The sequence below is a fragment of the Phyllostomus hastatus genome, unplaced genomic scaffold (assembly GCF_019186645.2).
Source record: "Phyllostomus hastatus isolate PE091 unplaced genomic scaffold, TTU_PhHast_1.1 phas_scaffold_55, whole genome shotgun sequence".
Classification (NCBI taxonomy): domain Eukaryota; kingdom Metazoa; phylum Chordata; class Mammalia; order Chiroptera; family Phyllostomidae; genus Phyllostomus; species Phyllostomus hastatus.
Genome location: NW_025334035.1, coordinates 485,327 through 503,810, shown reverse-complemented (window position 1 = coordinate 503,810; position 18,484 = coordinate 485,327). Strand labels below are relative to the sequence as shown.

Sequence of the window (18,484 nt, the reverse complement as noted above, 5' to 3'; positions counted from 1 at the left end):
AACGGCAGCTTCACCTCATTCATCTGTTTTGTTCCACCCCTTGCACTTAGTGGGCACAGGGAGTGAATGTGATGATCTGATCCCTGCTATGAAAACAAGTCTTTTGTTTGTTTTAAACTATTCCTCATTGTTTTCACGCTCACAAGAAATCCTAGGTAACTGTTGTAATTAATTTTTAGATGACAAAAAGGAACTTGGAGCAGCCAGAAGAAGTCAATATTATATGAAATATGGGAATCCAAATTACGGAGGCATGAAAGGAATTCTTAGTAATTCTTGGTGAGTCCAGAAGTGTGAAATAACATAGTTAAACTTTTCTTAATTCCTTAGTGGGTATTCTGCAGTGCAATGTCAACACCATGTGTGAACTCAAAGGGAAGACAAGAGGAAAGAGTACAAGATTCTTTTGCTTTTTGTACTGATTTTTTAGAGAGGGAGAGAAAGGGAGAGAGAGAAACATCGATTTGTTATTCTACTTATTTATGCATTCTTGTGTGTTGATTCTTGTGTGTGCCCTGACCGGGAATTAAACCCACCTTGGTATGCATATCAGGACAACCCTTTAACCAACTGAACTACTTGGCGAGAGCCGAGTGTAAGATTCTTAACTGTGGTAAATGGTGTGAGAATGCTGAGTTTCAGTTTTATTTCAGATGTCTCTGTCTCAACACCTGACATTGTGTCAGTGTGTAGTTGAAATTAATCAGTGGGTTTCAAGGTCCTTCCTGGTGGTCTTTGATTTTGTGCTTATTTTGGCAATGTTGCAGGAAGCGAAGATATCATTCCCGTCGCATTCAGCGGGATGTGATCAAGAAGAGAGCCCTGATTGGGGATGATGTTGGCTTGACGTCCTATAAACACCGACATTCCGGTAGTTGCCTGCTCAGCTCTTGGGTAGACACATGTTTGGCTCCCGAAATCATATTTTTATTCTTAATACAGTCTTTTAAGGTTCCAAACTTTATCATCCTCTCTTCCTTGCCCTCACCCTCTGCCAACATATAGGAAAGTAAGTCAAGTCACAGTTAATTTTAAATTGTCCATACAAAGAGGTCAAGCAATTTTATAAAAGCTGTTCTAACAAAAAAAGTCCAAATGTGACATAGGGAAAATGAAAATAAAACTATTACTAAGAATCTAATTGTTCCTACTATTTATGTCTAAAACTGCATGAAAAGTTCTTTAAAAAATATTTTATCAGATGAACTGATTTTATTGTTCCTTTATCTGAAAATGAAAATAGGCTGCTATGCATAGTGTTTTATGCTTATTGGCTTGTGCACACAAATGTCTCCAAAAAGTGGGATGTCATCACTCGGGTCTTCGCCTCTCTTCTCCTCTCTTCTCCTCTCTTCCCTCCCGTCCCCTCCCCTCTCCTTTCCTCCCTTCCTTCTTTCCTATGCTTATTATAGAAGAACTATTTTCATTATGTTTTATAAAGATTTGTTTTTATTTTGAACCTAATCTGTGGGATCTTCTACATGCTTTATAGGACTAGTTAAGTCAGCATACAAACATGGAATAACATGCATATACATTTACCATTGTAATAGGGAGAGGTAAAGCCTATACCTTTTTAGTTAATGTGTACATCAAAAATTGTGTATTTGAAATTTTCATCTTATACGGTTACACTTCTCCAGTGTCAGTTACTAAAATACTTTTATCATGCAATCTTTATATTCATATTAAAAAAATTAGAAAGATTTCCCTTAATTCTAGGACTCTAATGTAACACTGACTTCATTTTATGTTTTTCCTATTCATTTCTTTTCATAATAAATATTATAATTTTTGTGAACATATCTTTTATATCTGCTTCAACTATTTCTAAGCGGTTTTTTATGAATTTAAAATTATAGTTGGTTTTCATTATTTCTGGTGGTTATGGTCTGTAAAGTCACCAGGATCATTGAAGGATCTAGTCATACCATTTTTGTCAGCTGACCAATATATAACCTTATGTGATGTTTATTTCTGTTTCAAGACACCTTATTTTAACACATATATTTAGTACATTTACTAACATGGATTCACAGGCTGTCAGTAGCATTTTAACTCATGTCTGAACAAAGCTTACCTGATGCACACATTTTCCCCTTAAGGTTCATCACATTGTCCTTGCACTTAGGAACAGTGGACGGCTTTGGCATTACTGAACAGTGAACTCGCCAAGAAAAGCCACAGAAATGTTGAAAACATGGCATGCAGTAGACTGCACAGAGGGTACTTACATACCGTGTGAGAGATGAAACGAGGAGGCAGAGCAGGGCCTTCTGTGACCTCAGCTGGGAATGTGCGTGTGTGGTGGCTGGTTTTTTACCACTCTGCACATGAAAGCACTGCGAGTTAGAAATAAGTTGGGTGGATTTGCGAATATAGAGTCTATGAAGAATGACAGTTGACTGTATTTTAGATAATTTTATAATTTTCCATAGGCTGCTAGATCATACTTTACCTAGCCATTCTGCTGTTGTAGATATCAGAATGGTAACCAGATTGGCACTGTTACAGATAATGCTTTAATAAAATTTTGGGCATGGGAACCTCTTCTTTTAAAAAGGTCATTGAAGTGAATAGAAAATTAGACTTGTCAGTACTCTTCCTAATGGTCTTTTTGGTTAAATTCCTTAGGACTAGTGAATGTCCCTGAGGAACCCATTGAAGAGGAGGAGGAAGAGGAGGAAGAGGAAGACCAGGACATGGATGCAGATGACAGGGTGGTGGTGGAGTACCATGAGGAGCTCCCAGCTCTCAAGCAGACCCGGGAGCGGAGCGCATCCAGGCGGTCCAGTGCCAGCAGCTCAGACTCTGATGAAATGGACTATGATCTAGAATTGAAAATGATTTCTACTCCTTCACCAAAGAAAAGCATGAAAATGACTATGTATGCTGATGAAGTGGAATCTCAGTTGAAAAATATAAGGTAAAATTATTTTTTTATGTTCATCAGTGCTTGCTTTTAGTTTGTTAAACTATTCATTTTTTCCTTAAAGTATATAAGAAGAGATCCTTGTTATAGACAATGTAAAAAGTGAAAATCACCTGTATTATCCTCTTCTATGATAGGGACTGTTAGCAATTGAGTGAATAACCTTCCTGCTAGTCTTATGCATATATACAACACATGGAGAGGTTATAGATATATTTGTACAAAAATGAAGTTATGCTATTTATATCGTTTTGCTGTATGCTTTTTCCATTTAATATATTGTAGACATCTACTATCTTTTCAACTGTATGTAATCCATCATTTGAAAGTATCATGGTTTATTTAACCCACAGGTGGCAAACACAAGGTCCGAGGGCTGAATCTGGCCCTCCTCGATTCTACCCGGTGGCAGCACTGAGCTCTCGCTTAACTGTTAAGGAGTAGTTACATTTATACAGTTCTAAAAATTACATTCAGCCCTTTGAAGGCAACTGCGAGGCTGATGGGGCCCCCAGTGAAAATGAGTTTCACAACCCTGATTTAACCTAATCTCTTATTTATAGACATTTAGGTTTCTCTTTTTTTACTATTACATTAATAGATAAATTCTTTGAATTCCAGTGACTACATGAAAAATATACATGTTTTAAAATGTGGTATTGCTGTCCTGGCCGAGTGGCTCAGTTGGTTGGAACATTGTCTCGTATACCAAAAGGTTGTGGGTTCCATCCCTGGTCAGGGCACATACCTAGGTTGTAGGTTTGATCCCTGACTGGGGCATGTATAGGAGGCAACCAATTGATGTTTCTCTCACTTTAAAGTTTCTCTCTCTCTACCCCCTCCTCTCCCTTTCCCTCCTCCTTCTTCCCTCCATGCCTCCCTCTCTCCCCCTTTCTTTCTCTCTAAAATCAGTGAACATATCTTTGGGTGAGGATTAAAAAAAATTTTTTTTTAATGTGGTATTGCTAAATTTCACTCCAGAAAGATTTTATTCACTCACATTGCCACCTATTACTCATATACTCACCAGTGTTAGGTACTGTCACTTTCCAATTTTTGCTAATTTCATGGACAAAAAAAATAGTTACGTTAGTGTACATTTTTGTGATGACTGGTGGGGATGAGCAGAATCCTGAGGGCAGCTGGCATATGCACAACTCAAAGGACGGGAATCTAGGGATGCTCTCTTTAAGTGTTCATGGCGGTGTATTTGGGGAAAGGGGAAAAAACATTCAAGCTGGTTTGTATGGCTTTGTGACATACTTATTTTCAGTTTTCACAGAACTTTGTAGTGGTAAATGCTGCCAAAATAATGCTGATCCCTAGAATGGTAGCAGATCTCTCTGACAGAGGAGTCAACTCTTTAAAGAATGGGGTTGTAGACTCTTGTGTCTTCACTCCAGCCAAATCACAGCCTGGGTGAGCAGTGGCCTCAAGCCCTTTACTGGCCTCTACCTTAACATGTGTCTCAGGGTAAGGGGACTCCCAGTTACGTGCTCTGTGATAGCTTTACAGATACCGTGTGTAGAAGCCACCCTGGAAAACTCAGGAACCTGCCCACTCTGGCTGCTCTCTTTACAATAGGCTGATCGTGATTTTTGTAAACAAATAATTAATGGTGTGAATGAATATTGGCTATTTTAGATTGGGTTTTTTAAATTGTTTCCTCAAAAGTATAAGATTATTATGTGGGCATTGTCCCACAGTTGAAGTCGATTAACTGTGCCCTATTTTTTAAGGAACTCCATGAGGGCAGATACTGTATCCACAAGCAATATCAAAAACCGAATCGGTAACAAATTACCACCTGAGAAATTTGCAGATGTCCGGCATTTATTAGATGAAAAACGTCAGCACACACGCCCACGGCCATCGGGCAGCAGCACTAAATCAGGTATTGTTCAGCTGTGTTTCTGGGCTTCCCTTGAGCTCCACAAAGCAAACTGGGGCAGGGACAGGTTTTTAGATAAAATGTTGCTGTTTGTGGACCTATTTAGTTGTTTTGGTTCATTGCTTCTAAATTTTGAGTTAAGCATTGGACTTCAGGACGTGAAAAATAACCGTAAGAGTAATAGAAATTAGACAGACTCCCAGTCAAGATGGTGGCCTAGGCAAACATGCTTCACCTCCTTGCACAACTACAGAAAAAAATTACAACCAGACCACAAAACGAATATCACCCAGGACCATCAGAAAATCAGAAATCTGACAACCAAGGATATAAAGAAGCCACATTCGTGCAGACAGGTAGGTAGGAAGGGCGGTGTGGCCTGGGGAAGTGGGGGAATGGGTGGTCCCACATTCACAAGGGGTGGATAAAAATTGGGAGGGATACCTCAGGAGTAAGTGATCCCAGCCCCAGGCCAGACCACACAGCCCAGGGTTCCAGTGCCAGGAAGATAAATCCCCATAACTTCTGGCTGTAAAAACCAGTGGGGATTGGGTTGGCGGAAGAAACTGGCAGATTTTCAGGAGACTCCTCTTAAAGGGCCCACACGGATTTAGGACTTATTCAGACCCACCCACTCTGGGGTCCAGCACCAGGGTAACAGCTGGAAGGGCACCAGTCACATACAGGGAGAAAGTGAAGAGACTGGAAACAGGGCAAGTGCCGGGAAACAGCTTCCTCCTGGGCAAACCTCCAGAAGCCAGGCACTGGCATTGTCCTCTCTCCAAGCCCTCCCTCCACACAGAGCCATGAAGTGGTAAAGCGGGTTGCCTCACTCTGGTGATTACTTAAGGCTCTGGCCCACACAATTTATAGGGGCCTTTTCTATAATAGGCCATGTTACTAAAACAGAGAATCAAAGCTGCTCTACCTAATACACAGAAACAAACACAGGGAGGCTGCCAAATTAAGGAGACAAAGAAATATGGCCCAAGTGAAAGAACAGAACAAAACTCCAGAAAAAGAACTAAGCAAAATGGAGATAATGCTCCTATCAGATGTAGAGTTTAAAAGACTGGTTATCAGGATGCTCAAAGAACGTGTTGAATATGGTAACAGCATAAAAAAGACCCAGGCAGAAATGAAGGTTGCACTAAGTGAAGTAAAGAAAAATCTGCAGGGAACCAACAGTGAAGGGGATGAAGCTGACAATCAAATCAAAGATTTGGAATGTAAGGAAGAAAAAAAGCGTTCTATCAGAACAGGAAGAAGAAAAAAAGTTTTTTAAAAAATAAGGATAGTCTAAGAAGCCTCTGGGATATCTCCAAACATACCAACATCTGAATAATAGGGATGCCAGAAGGAGAAAAGAAAGATCACAAGATTGAAAACATTTGAAAAAATAATGAAAGAAAACTTACCTAATTTGGTGAAGGAAATAGACATACAAGTCCAAGAAGCAGAGTTCCAAACAAATTGGATCCAAAGAGGAATACACCAAGACACATCATATTTAAAATGCCAAAGGTTAAAAATAAAGAGAGAATCTTAAAAGCAGCGAGAGAAAAGCAGAGTTACCTACAAAGAACTTCCCATAAGACTGACAGCTGATTTCTCAAAAGAAACTTTGCAGGCTAGAAGGAGCTGGCAAGAAGTATTCAAAGTGATGAAAAGCAGGGACCTACATTCCATATTACTCTATCCAGCAAAGCTTTCATTTAGAATGGAAGGGCAGATAAAATGCTACCCAGATAAGGTAAAGTTAAAGGAGTTCATCATCCCCAAGCCCTTATTATATGGAATGTTAAAGGGACTTATCTAAGAAAAAGAAGATCAAAACTATGAACAGTAAAATGACAACAGACTCACAACTATCAACAACTGAACTTTAAAAAAAAAAAGAAACAAAAACTAAGCAAACAATCAGAACAGAAATAGAGTCATAGATACAGATTTCATTTTATCAGCCAGGAGGGGAAAGGGAGAGAATGGGGGAAATGGTGCAGGGATTAAGCATAAATTGGTAGTACAAAGTAGACCAAGAGAGGATAAGAATAGTGTAGGAAGTGGAGAAGCCAAATAACTTACATGCGTGACCCATGGACTTGAACTGAGGGAGGGTTGCTGGAGGGAATAGGGAAACTGAATGGAGGAGAGCAAAAGGAGAAAAATTGGCTCAACTATAATAGCATAATCAATAAAGTATATTTTAAAAAATAATAGAAATTAAACTGTTGTAGAAATGGTTAAGAATTTGAACTAGATGCCCACCTAACAAGTACTTGGCCATTAGGCCTGCTGTGGGCCAGGCCCTGGGCTAGGTGGTAGGGATGTTCGAAGTCTTTGGAGGGAATGCAAAGTCATCATAGAACTCTGATGGAGAAACACACAAGTACACGCATTCAGATCATTCCACCCAAAGCAGAGTGGACAGAGTACTCTGATCATTCTGTAAGCAGTGTGCTGTAGGAGCAGAGGGAGGCTAGATCTACCAGCAGAATTGTGGAAGGCGTCTTAGAGAAAGTGGCTTTAGAATGAGGCCTTGGGAAGAGAATAGGATCTCAGTTGGCAAATGTAGTTTTTTGAGGAAGTAACCTGACCCTATATCTATTTTAGAAAGATAACTTGGGAGCACAGTGGGGTGGGGTATAGAGCTCAAGAGCTTATAGAGTTCAAGTAACAAGGGCCTGAACTAGGTCAGGGACTGCAGAGACGAGAATGGATGAGAATGTCAAACCTTGTGAAGGAAGAAGACTCAGCACCAAGATGTGAGGGAGGAAAGGGAGAGAAGCCAGGGGGCCCGGGCCTGAGGGACTGGGATGCTGGAGATGCAGCTCTGAGCGAGTAAGCAAAATGGGTACGAGCTCCAGTACAATGTCTTGGCTGGTAGATAAACGTGGTTTTATTGTTGTTGTTGTTAGAGGGAACTCAGGAGGGCAAGCAGATGTGGGGGGTGCACAGTCAGAAGAAAAATAGATTGGATTTGGGGTATCTTCCCTTGAGCCTTTGTTTTTCACCATGTGCATTACATTTGTTGTTAAGTGTAGTAAGTTTATTGAGAACTTCTTTTTTTTTTTTTTTTAAGATTTTATTTATTTATTTTTAGGGAGGGAAGGGAGGGGGAGAGAGAGACAGAGAGAAATCAATGTGCGGTTGCTGGGGGTTATGGCCTGCAACCCAGGAATGTACCCTGGCTGTGAATCGAACCTGGGACACTTTGGTTCCCAGCCCGTGCTCAATCCACTGAGCTATGCCAGCCAGGGCTGAGAACTTCTTGTGTGTTCAAAGACTGGCTTCTGCCACCAAGCAATTTGCAATATTGCTTGTTAGCTAAAATGTTTGTAAATTACGTGGTCTGCTTGGTTCTACTTAAAAAAGAAAAAAACAAGACAGTTGATTCTGTCTCAGAAATTCCTTTCTGGAGCAGTCAGCTGAGATTCCCCTTGCCCCCCACCTCCCCCCGAGAGCCCCTATGTCTGAATTTTCCTAAGAAATCCAGACTGATTGCAGAGAGAGAAGGCTTTTAGAAGCTTGAATGTGTCATGTCCTTTGTCCTCACTCGGGGAGATCTGGACCAAGTTCTATAGTGACCTCAGGGTAACAGTACAGTTAGCAAAGCACACACACCTGGTAACAATAGTATTTTTTTTCTTTTTCTAGATATACGCCAGCGGTTAGGAAAAAGACCACATTCTCCAGAAAAGGCTGGTAACCCTGTCGTTCGGAGAGAGCCCTTTTCTGATGTACATAGCAGGCTAGGTGTTCCCAGGCAAGACACTAAAGGCCTCTATTCTGATACTCGGGAAAAGAAATCAGGTTGGTAACACTTAAAACTGACAGTGATGGGAACTGGGTAAGGGCAGGTACAATGAGCAAAGCATGGAAATACTTTGTTAGCAGAAGGCAGTAAATAGCAAATGCTAAAAATAAATTACATTCCTTCTTCCATATAATCATTGTAATAATAACCACAACAACGATGACAACGATACTAATGATAATAGTATGGAAAATTTAAAAAATAGCAAGAGACTCACCCTAGTGCTTTCTGTTTAGCACAGATAGTTTTTAGTTTCATGTATGCTGTTCTTAGTCTTTGTTTATATACATATCCTACTTTTGCATATAGCATTTTATCTTTGTCATTTTTCTACATTGTTAAACTCTTCTTTTTAAAAAAATTCTTTATAAATAAAACTTAATTGCCTTATAGTGTGACCATACTGTGAAATTCTAAATACATATTTATCTATTATTAGATATTGATAATGTATATTTTTAAAATTAATGGAGGGTGGGCAGAATCTCTAAGAGTTTACAGTGTTGTAGGCCCCTCTGTTTGTAGAATGTTATATCTGGGAATGATCTGGGGATAGCCCACTCCTGGCAGAGTGCAGCTGTGCAAAGGCTGGTGAGTCTCACCAGGGAGGGGCAGGTGTAGCATAAACAGACTCCCCAGTGATTCCGAAGTGCCTAGCGTTGTGGGGTACCCTAGCTGTAAGGATCTCCCCTTGGGTCCAGATCCCTCTGTGTGCAGGCAGGGGATTGCAGCCAGGAAATGAGATTACCTGCCCAAGGCTACATGTGGTTGCAGGTGCCTCAGGCCTCCCCTGCCCAGGGTTTTCTCCTCATCAGGTGCTGACAGTACCCCTGCTTCCTCAGTACTACCCTGCTCTTAGCATTGACTGCCAGAACTGAAATGCCTTCTCATTCAAACAGGTAGTTTATGGACTCGCTTGGGATCTGCATCCAAGACCAAAGACAAGAATGTGAAGAAAGTGGATCATAGGGCTCCTGGCACTGAGGAAGATGACTCCGAGCTGCAGAGGGCGTGGGGGGCTCTGATTAAGGAGAAAGAACAATCTCGCCAAAAGAAGAGTCGGCTAGATAATTTACCATCTCTCCAGATTGAAGTTAGTCGGGAAAGCAGCTCTGGTTCGGAGGCAGAATCCTGATGCCCTTGGGGCTGATGGCAGCTGCCCTAAAGCTTGACATTATTGTGCAGGGTGGGGCGCACAGTAGGAACCTCCCCTGCAGGAGTCGGTGCCCCTCCTGCTTTTACTCCTGCAGTCACCCTCAGCTCTTGCTACTTTAGCAGGACTTCTTAAGAATGTGACCTGTTCTGAAGGGCTCTGTCTTTTGCTGCAGAGTTATAGTTCTGGGCCCTTAATTTTTTTCCTACCACCCCACAAGCTTTACCCTTTGAGAAGAAGGCAGCCCTCCAGATTTTTGTAGACGTTTTTCTTAATATTTTTAACATTGTGTCTTTTAAAAGAAATGTTTTACACAGTTCATCCAAAGAGCAGAGAACTGAACTTCTCACTATTGCCTTGGCCCCGACAGCTGTTACCAGCACCCTTTTCCCAAGAAAAGTCAATTCCCAGGTGCTTATTGGACAGCCTTCAAGGGGGAAGATGAGGGAAGCTGCCAGTTCACCCTTCCAGGACCCTAGTGTGGGGGCCGAATCTCATGGACCTGACCTCAGAGGTGCACCAGTGCTGCCCAGGTAGATAAGAGACTCCGCATTGATTGTGCTTCCGTTCCTCCCTGGGGATTTCTGTTGGGGACCGCTTGCTAGCAATCAGCTTGAAGTGAAGATCAAGTTCAGTGCTGTGGGATTTTTAGGAACAAAAAATTGACTTCTGGATTTGGGTTGTTTTTTTGTTTTTGTTTTTGTTTTTGTGCTAGGGGTGGGGTCATGGGGTAATGTTGAACAATTTTTAAGTTTGTATTATGTTTAAAAATATTAATGGTTTAAAAGTTATAATTTTTAATTTTTATATGTGAAAATACTTCCTGTTGGCTAGAAGGGAAGCTCAAGTGGTGTCTAATGTGCTGTTAAATATATATTATATACTTTGGAAGAAGGCAAAGAGAGGAGTCTCATTATTTTTAAATGATCCTACTTGTATAGTCTGTTGTACATAGAGTTGAACTTGCTTTTTGGCCACTGTAGGAAAAGATCCATCCATCCCAGATGGGGCTCTGTTGTTTATCATCACTTTAGAAGTAATGCATTGTTCCTCTTTCTGTCTCCAAGTTCTGGCACCTGAAGACATCTTCAAAACTGGTAAATAAGATAATAGCTACAGAAATTTTAGTTCATTTATTTTTAAACTCCTTTCGGATCATTTTAACCACAAAAAGGCAATAGATTATTTTGTTTTCCTATCTGATTTTTATTTTGAAGCATTTAATATTTGCATTCCTCTGCAGACTTAAAAATAGTGTTTCACTTCAGTTCACTAGAACTTGGGAGTTAGAGATAGAAAAGCCTTTGTCCCTTTGGTGGTGTCATAAATTGTCATAGGCCTGGAGCATTTCAGTTTCCAGTGCAGCCCTGGATTCTGGAGATCCTTACCTGGGGCTGAGCTAAACTAATGGTCACATGGGTAGTTGGTTAAACGCAGAACACCGATGTTAATAAAGTAAAGGGCTGTGAGACTTGAAAGCTGCAAAAACTCTGTTGTCCCTATTTTGTTGGTTAACCTACTTTTTTCTCTTCTTTTAGAAAAATTAGAGCATATAACCATGATATGTTTTAGCTTCCTAATAAGACTCTAGGAAAAAGATGGTTTAGGTGTCTCCGACAGTTGAGACCTAAGGTTTCTGCGTCTTCTCAGCTCCTCTTGCTCTTTGCAGCATGCCGCTGAGAGCCAAGTTCTTGAGTGGGTTTGGGGAGTTGGTCGAGTGAGAATTCTAAGGCCCTGAGAGTCAGAGACCTGCATGCCAGTCCCTGGCTCTGCTGTGTGGGCCTGGGCCTTGGTTTCTCCAGCTAGCAAATCAGTGGGCTGGTACGAGAGCGTCTGGCTGCGTTTGTGGGTTTAGTGGTGTTTGCCTCTTTGCCACAGTTATGGCTGCAGTGAGCTGGCCAGCGCTGGTTTCTGTTGCAGGTAGGGGAAAGGTCAAGGAGACAACTGAGGCTGTGCATGAGGCTGTGGACAGGGACTTAACCCCATCCTATACCTGTCTCTGGGTAGGACAGAAGTCTTTGTGGTCAGGTTCCCAACTGACAACGTCTCCTTAGAGTTCAGAAAATGTCCCCTCTTGGGCTCTCCTTTGGGTTCCCCAGTAGTAATTGGGGCCCATCAGTCCTATGCTCTTGTAGCTCTCAGCAGTCGCCTCCTGGAGACCAGGGAAGACTCTGGAAGGGCAGTGGTAGTCAGAACTGGGTCTTTGATCTAACCAAGAAAAATGCCCATTTTACTAGCCTGGCAATTCTCATAAACACACAGAGCCCAGAAAGGTCTCTTTAAGGACTTTAAGTTGATTTTTGAAAGTTGCTGGCCTTCACCTCTCTTGCTGTCCAGTCTGCACTCAGGCACTCAGATTTTGCAGCATCTCAGGCATGCCCAGCATGTTCAGGCCCTTTCTTTGGGGTTTGGGAGTACGACAGGGCAGTTGGGACTGTCCCCAGGCAGGCAGCTCGGTGGGCTTTACACTGGGCACTCTGTGTGTGTGTGTGGGCAACAGGGCCATGCACTTTTTGTACTCCTCTTAGTGTTTGCACACACAGGGGTTTAAATATGTTTTTGCTGCTTGATGATAATGAGATACCTCACTTCTGGTTCCCACTCTTCCCCTCGGGAGAGGTGTCAGCTACCCATGGGAACTTGTGGAGCCCTCCACAGGGTGTCACCTCTCCTCCCCTGGCCTCCTCCAGTCCAGTCCAGTCCCACGAACCCCTCCCCTTAGTTCAGCCACTGCCTTGTCCTGCTCCATCCTTGGGGTGGGCTCTTCACTAGTCTCTGCCTCATCTCTCCCTCCCTGTTTTGCACACCGTAGCCAGGATGAACTCTTATTGTTAGCAGTTCCTTGAGATACAATTTATATAACATACAGTTCACCCATTTAAACAGCAAGCGTCGCCCCATCAGCTTTAGAACATTGTCATCACTAAAAAGAAACCTTACACCCATTAGTAGTCATTCCTCACTCCCTCTTCCCCCTGGCAGCCACTATTTCTGTGTCTGTGGATTTGCCTGTCCTGCACACTCCATGTAAAAGGTGGCCACTCGTGTCTGGCTCCTTCACTGAACATGGTTTCAGGGCTCTCCGTGTTGTAGTGTGTATCAGTACTTCATTTCTTTCCTGGCTAAGTAACTTCCCGTTGTGTGGCTGTGCCACATTTTGTTTATCCATTTACCTGGTAATGCACATTTGGGTGGTTTCTGCTTTTTGACTGTTATGAATAGTGCTCCCGTGAACATTTCTGTATCAGTTTTTGCGTGGACATGTGTTTTCATCACTCTTGGGTTGTTTACCTAGGAGTGGAATTGCTGGGTCATGTTGTAACTCTCTCTCTAACTTTTTGAAGAACCAGGTTGTTCTGCCAAGTGGTTGCATCATCTTTCATTTCCCCCAGCAATGTACAAGGGTTCCAATTTTTCTGCATCCTCATGAACGACTAATTTCTGATGTAAATTGTTATCTGTGGTTTTGATTGGCATTTCCCTGGTGACTAATGATGTTGGCTGTTTTTTCTTGTGCTTCGGGATGAACTTTCTGAAGCAAATTATTCCTGTATCTCTCTGCTTAAAACCATTCCAGAGTTTCGTTCACCATTGCCCACCCTTGCTGGTGCGGCTCTGTTGGAGCGTCGTCTCCTATACAGGAAGGCTGTGGGTCTGATCCCCGGTCAGGGCACATATGGGAGGCAACCAATTGATGTTCCTCTCTCTCATAGCAATGTTTCTTTCTCCCTCCTCTCCCTTTCCCTTTCTCAAATCAGGAAACATTGAAAAAATTTTTTTAAAAAAAGCTTCACCATTGCCCTTGGAATAAATCTCAAACTCCTTTGATAGCTCACAAGGCTGGTGAAGATCTAGTCTCTGGCAGTACTCCTTTCCTGTTCACCACACCCTCCACCTGGCCCTCTGTTCACTGTTCCCCCCGGCTCATCCGATCTCCCCGGCCTTCTGGACTGCGCAGCGCTGTTCCCTCCCCCGGCCCTGTCGGGCTCCTGCCTAGCCTTCTCTTTTCCCTCATCCTCAAGAACTCAGACACCCCTCCATGAGGTTGTCTTCAACTTCCAGAGCCAGGTTATGGGTCCCTGTTTGTGCCCCACGGTACTGCACGTAGGAGTCTCAGCTCACTCCAGGGATCGGTTAAAAAGTCATGCCTAAGGTAAAAACTGAGTGTGATCAAAATTCCTCTTGGACACCCGGAGGCAGGTGCCATATTGAGACCAACATCGGGAGTGCAGCGCCTTCCTGCCTGTGTGGGAACAGATCGCAGTTTCTTTGGTTGAGCACCAGGTAAAGTGGTTGGTCTGCAGTTGTGAGGGCCATGTTCTGTAAGAAATACTTTGCCCTGGCTGGTGTGGCCCCGTGAATTGAGTGCTGGCCTGTGAGCCAAAGCGTTGCCAGTTTGATTCCCAGTCAGGCACATGCCTGGGTTGCAGGCCAGGTCCCCAGAAGGATGTGTGTGAGAGGCAACCACACATTGATAATTCTTTCCCTTTCTCCCTCCTTCCTTTCTCTCTAAAAATAAATAAATAAAATCTTTAAAAAATTCTTTTAAAAAAAGTAATACTTTTTTTTTTTTTGGTGTCAGAGCCCTACACAGGTGAGAGGAGGCACTTGAGAACTGAGACAGGCCAGAGGAGCAGCAGGGGCTTGAGCTGGCCTCGGCCCTGCCCGTCTGTTCAGTGAGTGCAGGGGCAGGTGGAATGGGCCCGACAACTTAAAGTCATTTTCCTTGTCTTTTTTCCCAGACCAATACCATGATGCTTGAAGTGAAGTGTGTGCATGGTACCAAATCTCTGTACTCTCCCAAACCAATACACCTTTACATTGGATTATAATTCCCTGTTCCTCTTTTGCCTTTTTGCTAGACTGTAAGCTCCGTGAGAGCAGGGACCACGACTGGCTCCCTCCTGGGTTTCCCCAGTCCTACTACCATGCCTGGCACCTGACAGGTCCCCCCTAGATGAGTGATGATGTGTAAGCCCCCAGCTGCAGGGGCAGCTCCATTCTCTGTGCCCTCCGTCCTCTTTCAGGCTAGCCCTTGTTTTTCTGTTTTCCCTGCTAGCCTGTGAGCTCCTAAGGAGCAGGTGTCTTCATGCCCCTATGTCTGTGCCCTCCCACCACGCCCATCCAGGGTAAGTGGTGCTGCCAGAGTGTTCGGTAAAGGAATGAACCGTGGCAACCGGCCCAGCTCTGGCCCCTTTATCTGCAGGTCTGTCTACTTCTAGTCAGACCACCAGATTCAGAAAGAGGAAGATTGTTCAGAAGTGCGTGCACTCTGCTTGTCTAAGAAAAAATCTCAATTATTAGACCTTGATAAAATCCAAGTTTTCGTGATCTGATCATATCTGAGCTGAAGCTTACCCAGCTCTATAAAGAATTTGCCAGAGAATCATGTAGCTGAGAAGGCACGCATCTGCTCAGGAAAGCAGGAAAGGAAGTGGGCAGGTGGACGGGAGGCCCACAGAGAGACTGCTGGGCCTCTTCTCAGCCTCTGGTCCTGTTGGGGTCCTGTTGGTGAGGAAAGCCACGGCTGTCCCAAGTGGGCGGAGAGAAAGGGAGCACTTCCTGGCGGCGGCTCCGCCTGGAGCAGCATTCCCACTCCCTTGGAGCGTTCCTAAGACTGGCGGAGTGCTAGCAGGCGATTAGGACGCAAGTTAACAGCAGTCGTGACTCCCGGATTAATAAATTGCTGCACAAATAAGTTTAATATATAGTTCTAAGCTTTGTAGAACAAGAAGTAGAAGTTAAGCCATTTTTTTTCTTGCAACAACTGAAAGGACAGGATGTTCTTTATAATCTTGAGCGTAGTGCACTTGCTTCAGGGCAGATTGTTGCTGTGTACTCCAACCACCAGTGACCTGCAACTGTCCCTACACGTTTATAAAATAAAACCTTAGAAGGAAAAATACTTGTAGCATTTTTTAAAAATGAAATTTATGAAAATTTCACAGAACTTGGACGTTCCTAGAAGCAATTCGGGAAATGCCAGATCAAAGCCTGTCTCAGATAGTTGTGAGACATGGAAGTGGGATTTTGCTGTGATAGAAGTAAAATTCCAGAGTATGGGTAATACTCAATCCACCAAAGTCTAGCCTGCTCTGGGGTTCTTTTTTTTTTTTTTTTAAGATTTTATTTATTTTTAGAGACAGAAAGAGAGGGAGAGAACATCCATGTGAAAGAGAACTCGCAGTGGGCTGCCTCTCATACACCCCCTGACAGGACTCCGAACCAGTGACCTTCGCTGTGCGGGACAACACCCCACCAACCCAGCCGCACCGGTCAGGGCTCTCACTTGGTTTTGTTCAAGCAGTTCTAGAGTTCTTCCCTGGGTGACCAGATTCCTCAGTCGCTAAGACGTGTGTTCCCTCAGACAGTCACCCTCACCCTAGACCAGTGCAGGTTAGTGAGGGCCAGAGGCCCACACCGTTGGCAGGAAAGAAGACATGGCCTTCCCGTCCCTTCCTGGGGTTGTCATGTTTAATCCTGTGATGCAGCCCTTCTCGTTGGTGGTAAGGGTTCCCAGAGGGCCCGTTAGCAGGGTGCAGCACTTTTAGCTCAGGGAGAGTGCCTCTTGGGGACGGTCAAAACAGGGTGGGGCTGGGGCTGGAGCCCTGGGAGCTCACTCTGTCTCACATACAGATGGGAAAGACGGAGCAAGTCCCTTTACTTCTCTGGACATCAGTTTCCCTGTCTTTCAGGTGAAGGGCCCCACTGGGGTGATCTCTGGTGTCCTTTTATGTTAATGTGAGTTCTGGGCTCTGTGCTGTGCTTTCCCAAGGAGCCCCAGGATTGCAAGCTGGGCAGGAAGGAAGCAGGGCAAGCAAGAGGCCTACACCCTTGAACCCCTGGTTCCATGACTCAAGTATACCCCGCCTCTCTCCCAGCCTCCTCACCACGAAAGGACAGGAGGGTCCTTTCCCTTGCTCCCTCCCCACTAAGCCCCCTTCCCCAGCATGCACAGGCACCATTCATTGTTTTATTTGGGAAAGTTTTTAGGAGGTAGCCCAATGTACTATACTAGTCAGCCTGAGCTATCATAGCAAAATACCATAGACTGGGTGGCTTCAACAGCAAATTTATTTTCTCACAGTCTAGAGGCTGGAAGGCCCAGATTAGGGTGTCAGCCTAGTCGGGTTCTGGTTAGGCCTCTTCCTGGCTTGCAGATGGCTGTCTTCTCACTGGGTCCTCACATAGCCTTCCCTCTTCTTCCTCTTCTGAGCCTGTTGGGTTAGGGCCCTACTTTTATGACCTTAGATATCTCCTAAGGCCCACCCCCAATATTGTCAAATTGGGGCATGTGGGTTCAACATACTCATTTGGGGGTTGGGGGTCACAATTCAATACATGACACCCAGTAATGCAAGGATCCCAGTATATGTTTGTGGAATGAGGTCCCTGCTTTTTTTTTTTTTAAGATTTTATTTATTTCTTTTTTTAGAGAGGGAAGGGAGGGAGATAGGGAGAGAAACATCAATGTGCGGTTGCTGGGAGTCATGGCCTGCAACCCAGGTATGTACCCTCGCTGGGAATCGAACCTGCGACACTTTGGTTCTCAGCCCATGCTCAATCCACTGAGCTATGCCAGCCAGGGGCCGAGGTCCCTGCTTTTTAATAGCTCATGAACTGGGAGGGATTTAGATCTGTGGGTCTGAAGGCACTGGGTTTGGAGTGGTTCAGAGTCCTGGTTCTGGAGAAAATAGACCTGCCCGAGTCCCAAGTCTGCCACCTGCTAGCTCTGGGCAAAAATTACTTAACCCCTCTCTCGGAGCCATCATCCTCATTCATGAAAGCAGGATTACCCTGGGGGTGGCTGTGAGGACAAGGAGAGGGCTTGCCTGGAAGGCCCTTGGCCGCAAGCCTGGTGCTCCCTCCAGTGTGCTCCTCCCTCAGCTCCCCTCCGCCACCTCTGCTGAAGCTCCCTCTTTAGTCTCTACTCTCAGCAACATCCTCACTCTTCCCGATTCCCTCGCAGGACCCAGAAGGCGAGGGGTACTTAGAGGCGTCTCCTGAGTCGAGGCTGTGAGGCAGGGCCTAGGATGCCCCACGCACTGATGAGCCAGGCAGCTGCACTCTCACTGGGTGCTGAGCACGCCCCCTCCAGCCCGTAACTTAACACTTCTGTTTTGAAATTACAGAACAGTTTCAAGGGTAAAATAGAGAACTTTTTGCCACATTTTATCACTCATTCTTTCCCTCCCTCTCTGAACCATAAACTGTTTGAGAGTTACTTACGTATGCCGTGTTCCTTACTCCCTAAATATTTTAGTGAGCATTTCCTAAGAACAAGGGCATTTTCTCATAATGGCCACAGTATAATGATCAAATTCAAGAAATGTATAGTTTTATCTAATCAGTACAGTAGTACTGTCCTAGTTTTATCTGATCAGTGTAGTTGGTTCTAATGTGTAGTTCATGTTTTAATTTTGACAACTGTCCCACTAATGTGGGCCCCCCTTGTCTTTAATGAAAATGATTCCAGCCAGAGTTGATGCACTTTGTGGAACTTCCACATCGTACCACTCACCTCATCTTTCTGGCCATGACCAGAGACTTTCTGGGATGTCATTCCCAGGAATGGCATTATATTTTGCTGAACCAATAATGTTTTTCAAAGCAATTTTATTTTTTTTATTTTTTTGGTCTAAGATCCAATCCAGTATCACACCCTGCATTTATTCTGCTTTAATCTGTAAC

At 43.9% G+C, this 18,484-nt stretch overlaps 1 protein-coding gene across 2 annotated transcripts in view; it reads left to right on the top strand.

Moving 5' to 3' along the window:
* Positions 1–10,693, top strand: part of NCBP3 (nuclear cap binding subunit 3) — a 30,836-nt gene extending 20,143 nt beyond the window's left edge. The window contains exons 8-14 of one of the 2 annotated variants that reach the window (XM_045824169.1): positions 180–279; positions 768–871; positions 2,635–2,926; positions 4,672–4,826; positions 8,481–8,636; positions 9,540–9,702; positions 10,164–10,693. In XM_045824169.1, the coding sequence (XP_045680125.1) occupies positions 180–279; positions 768–871; positions 2,635–2,926; positions 4,672–4,826; positions 8,481–8,636; positions 9,540–9,702; positions 10,164–10,272 (1,079 nt within the window). In that variant the 3' untranslated portion in view covers positions 10,273–10,693. Of the gene's footprint in view, positions 1–179; positions 280–767; positions 872–2,634; positions 2,927–4,671; positions 4,827–8,480; positions 8,637–9,539 lie in introns of both variants that reach the window. The other variant, XM_045824167.1, reaches the window with a different exon arrangement.
* Positions 10,694–18,484: the final 7,791 nt, after the last annotated feature.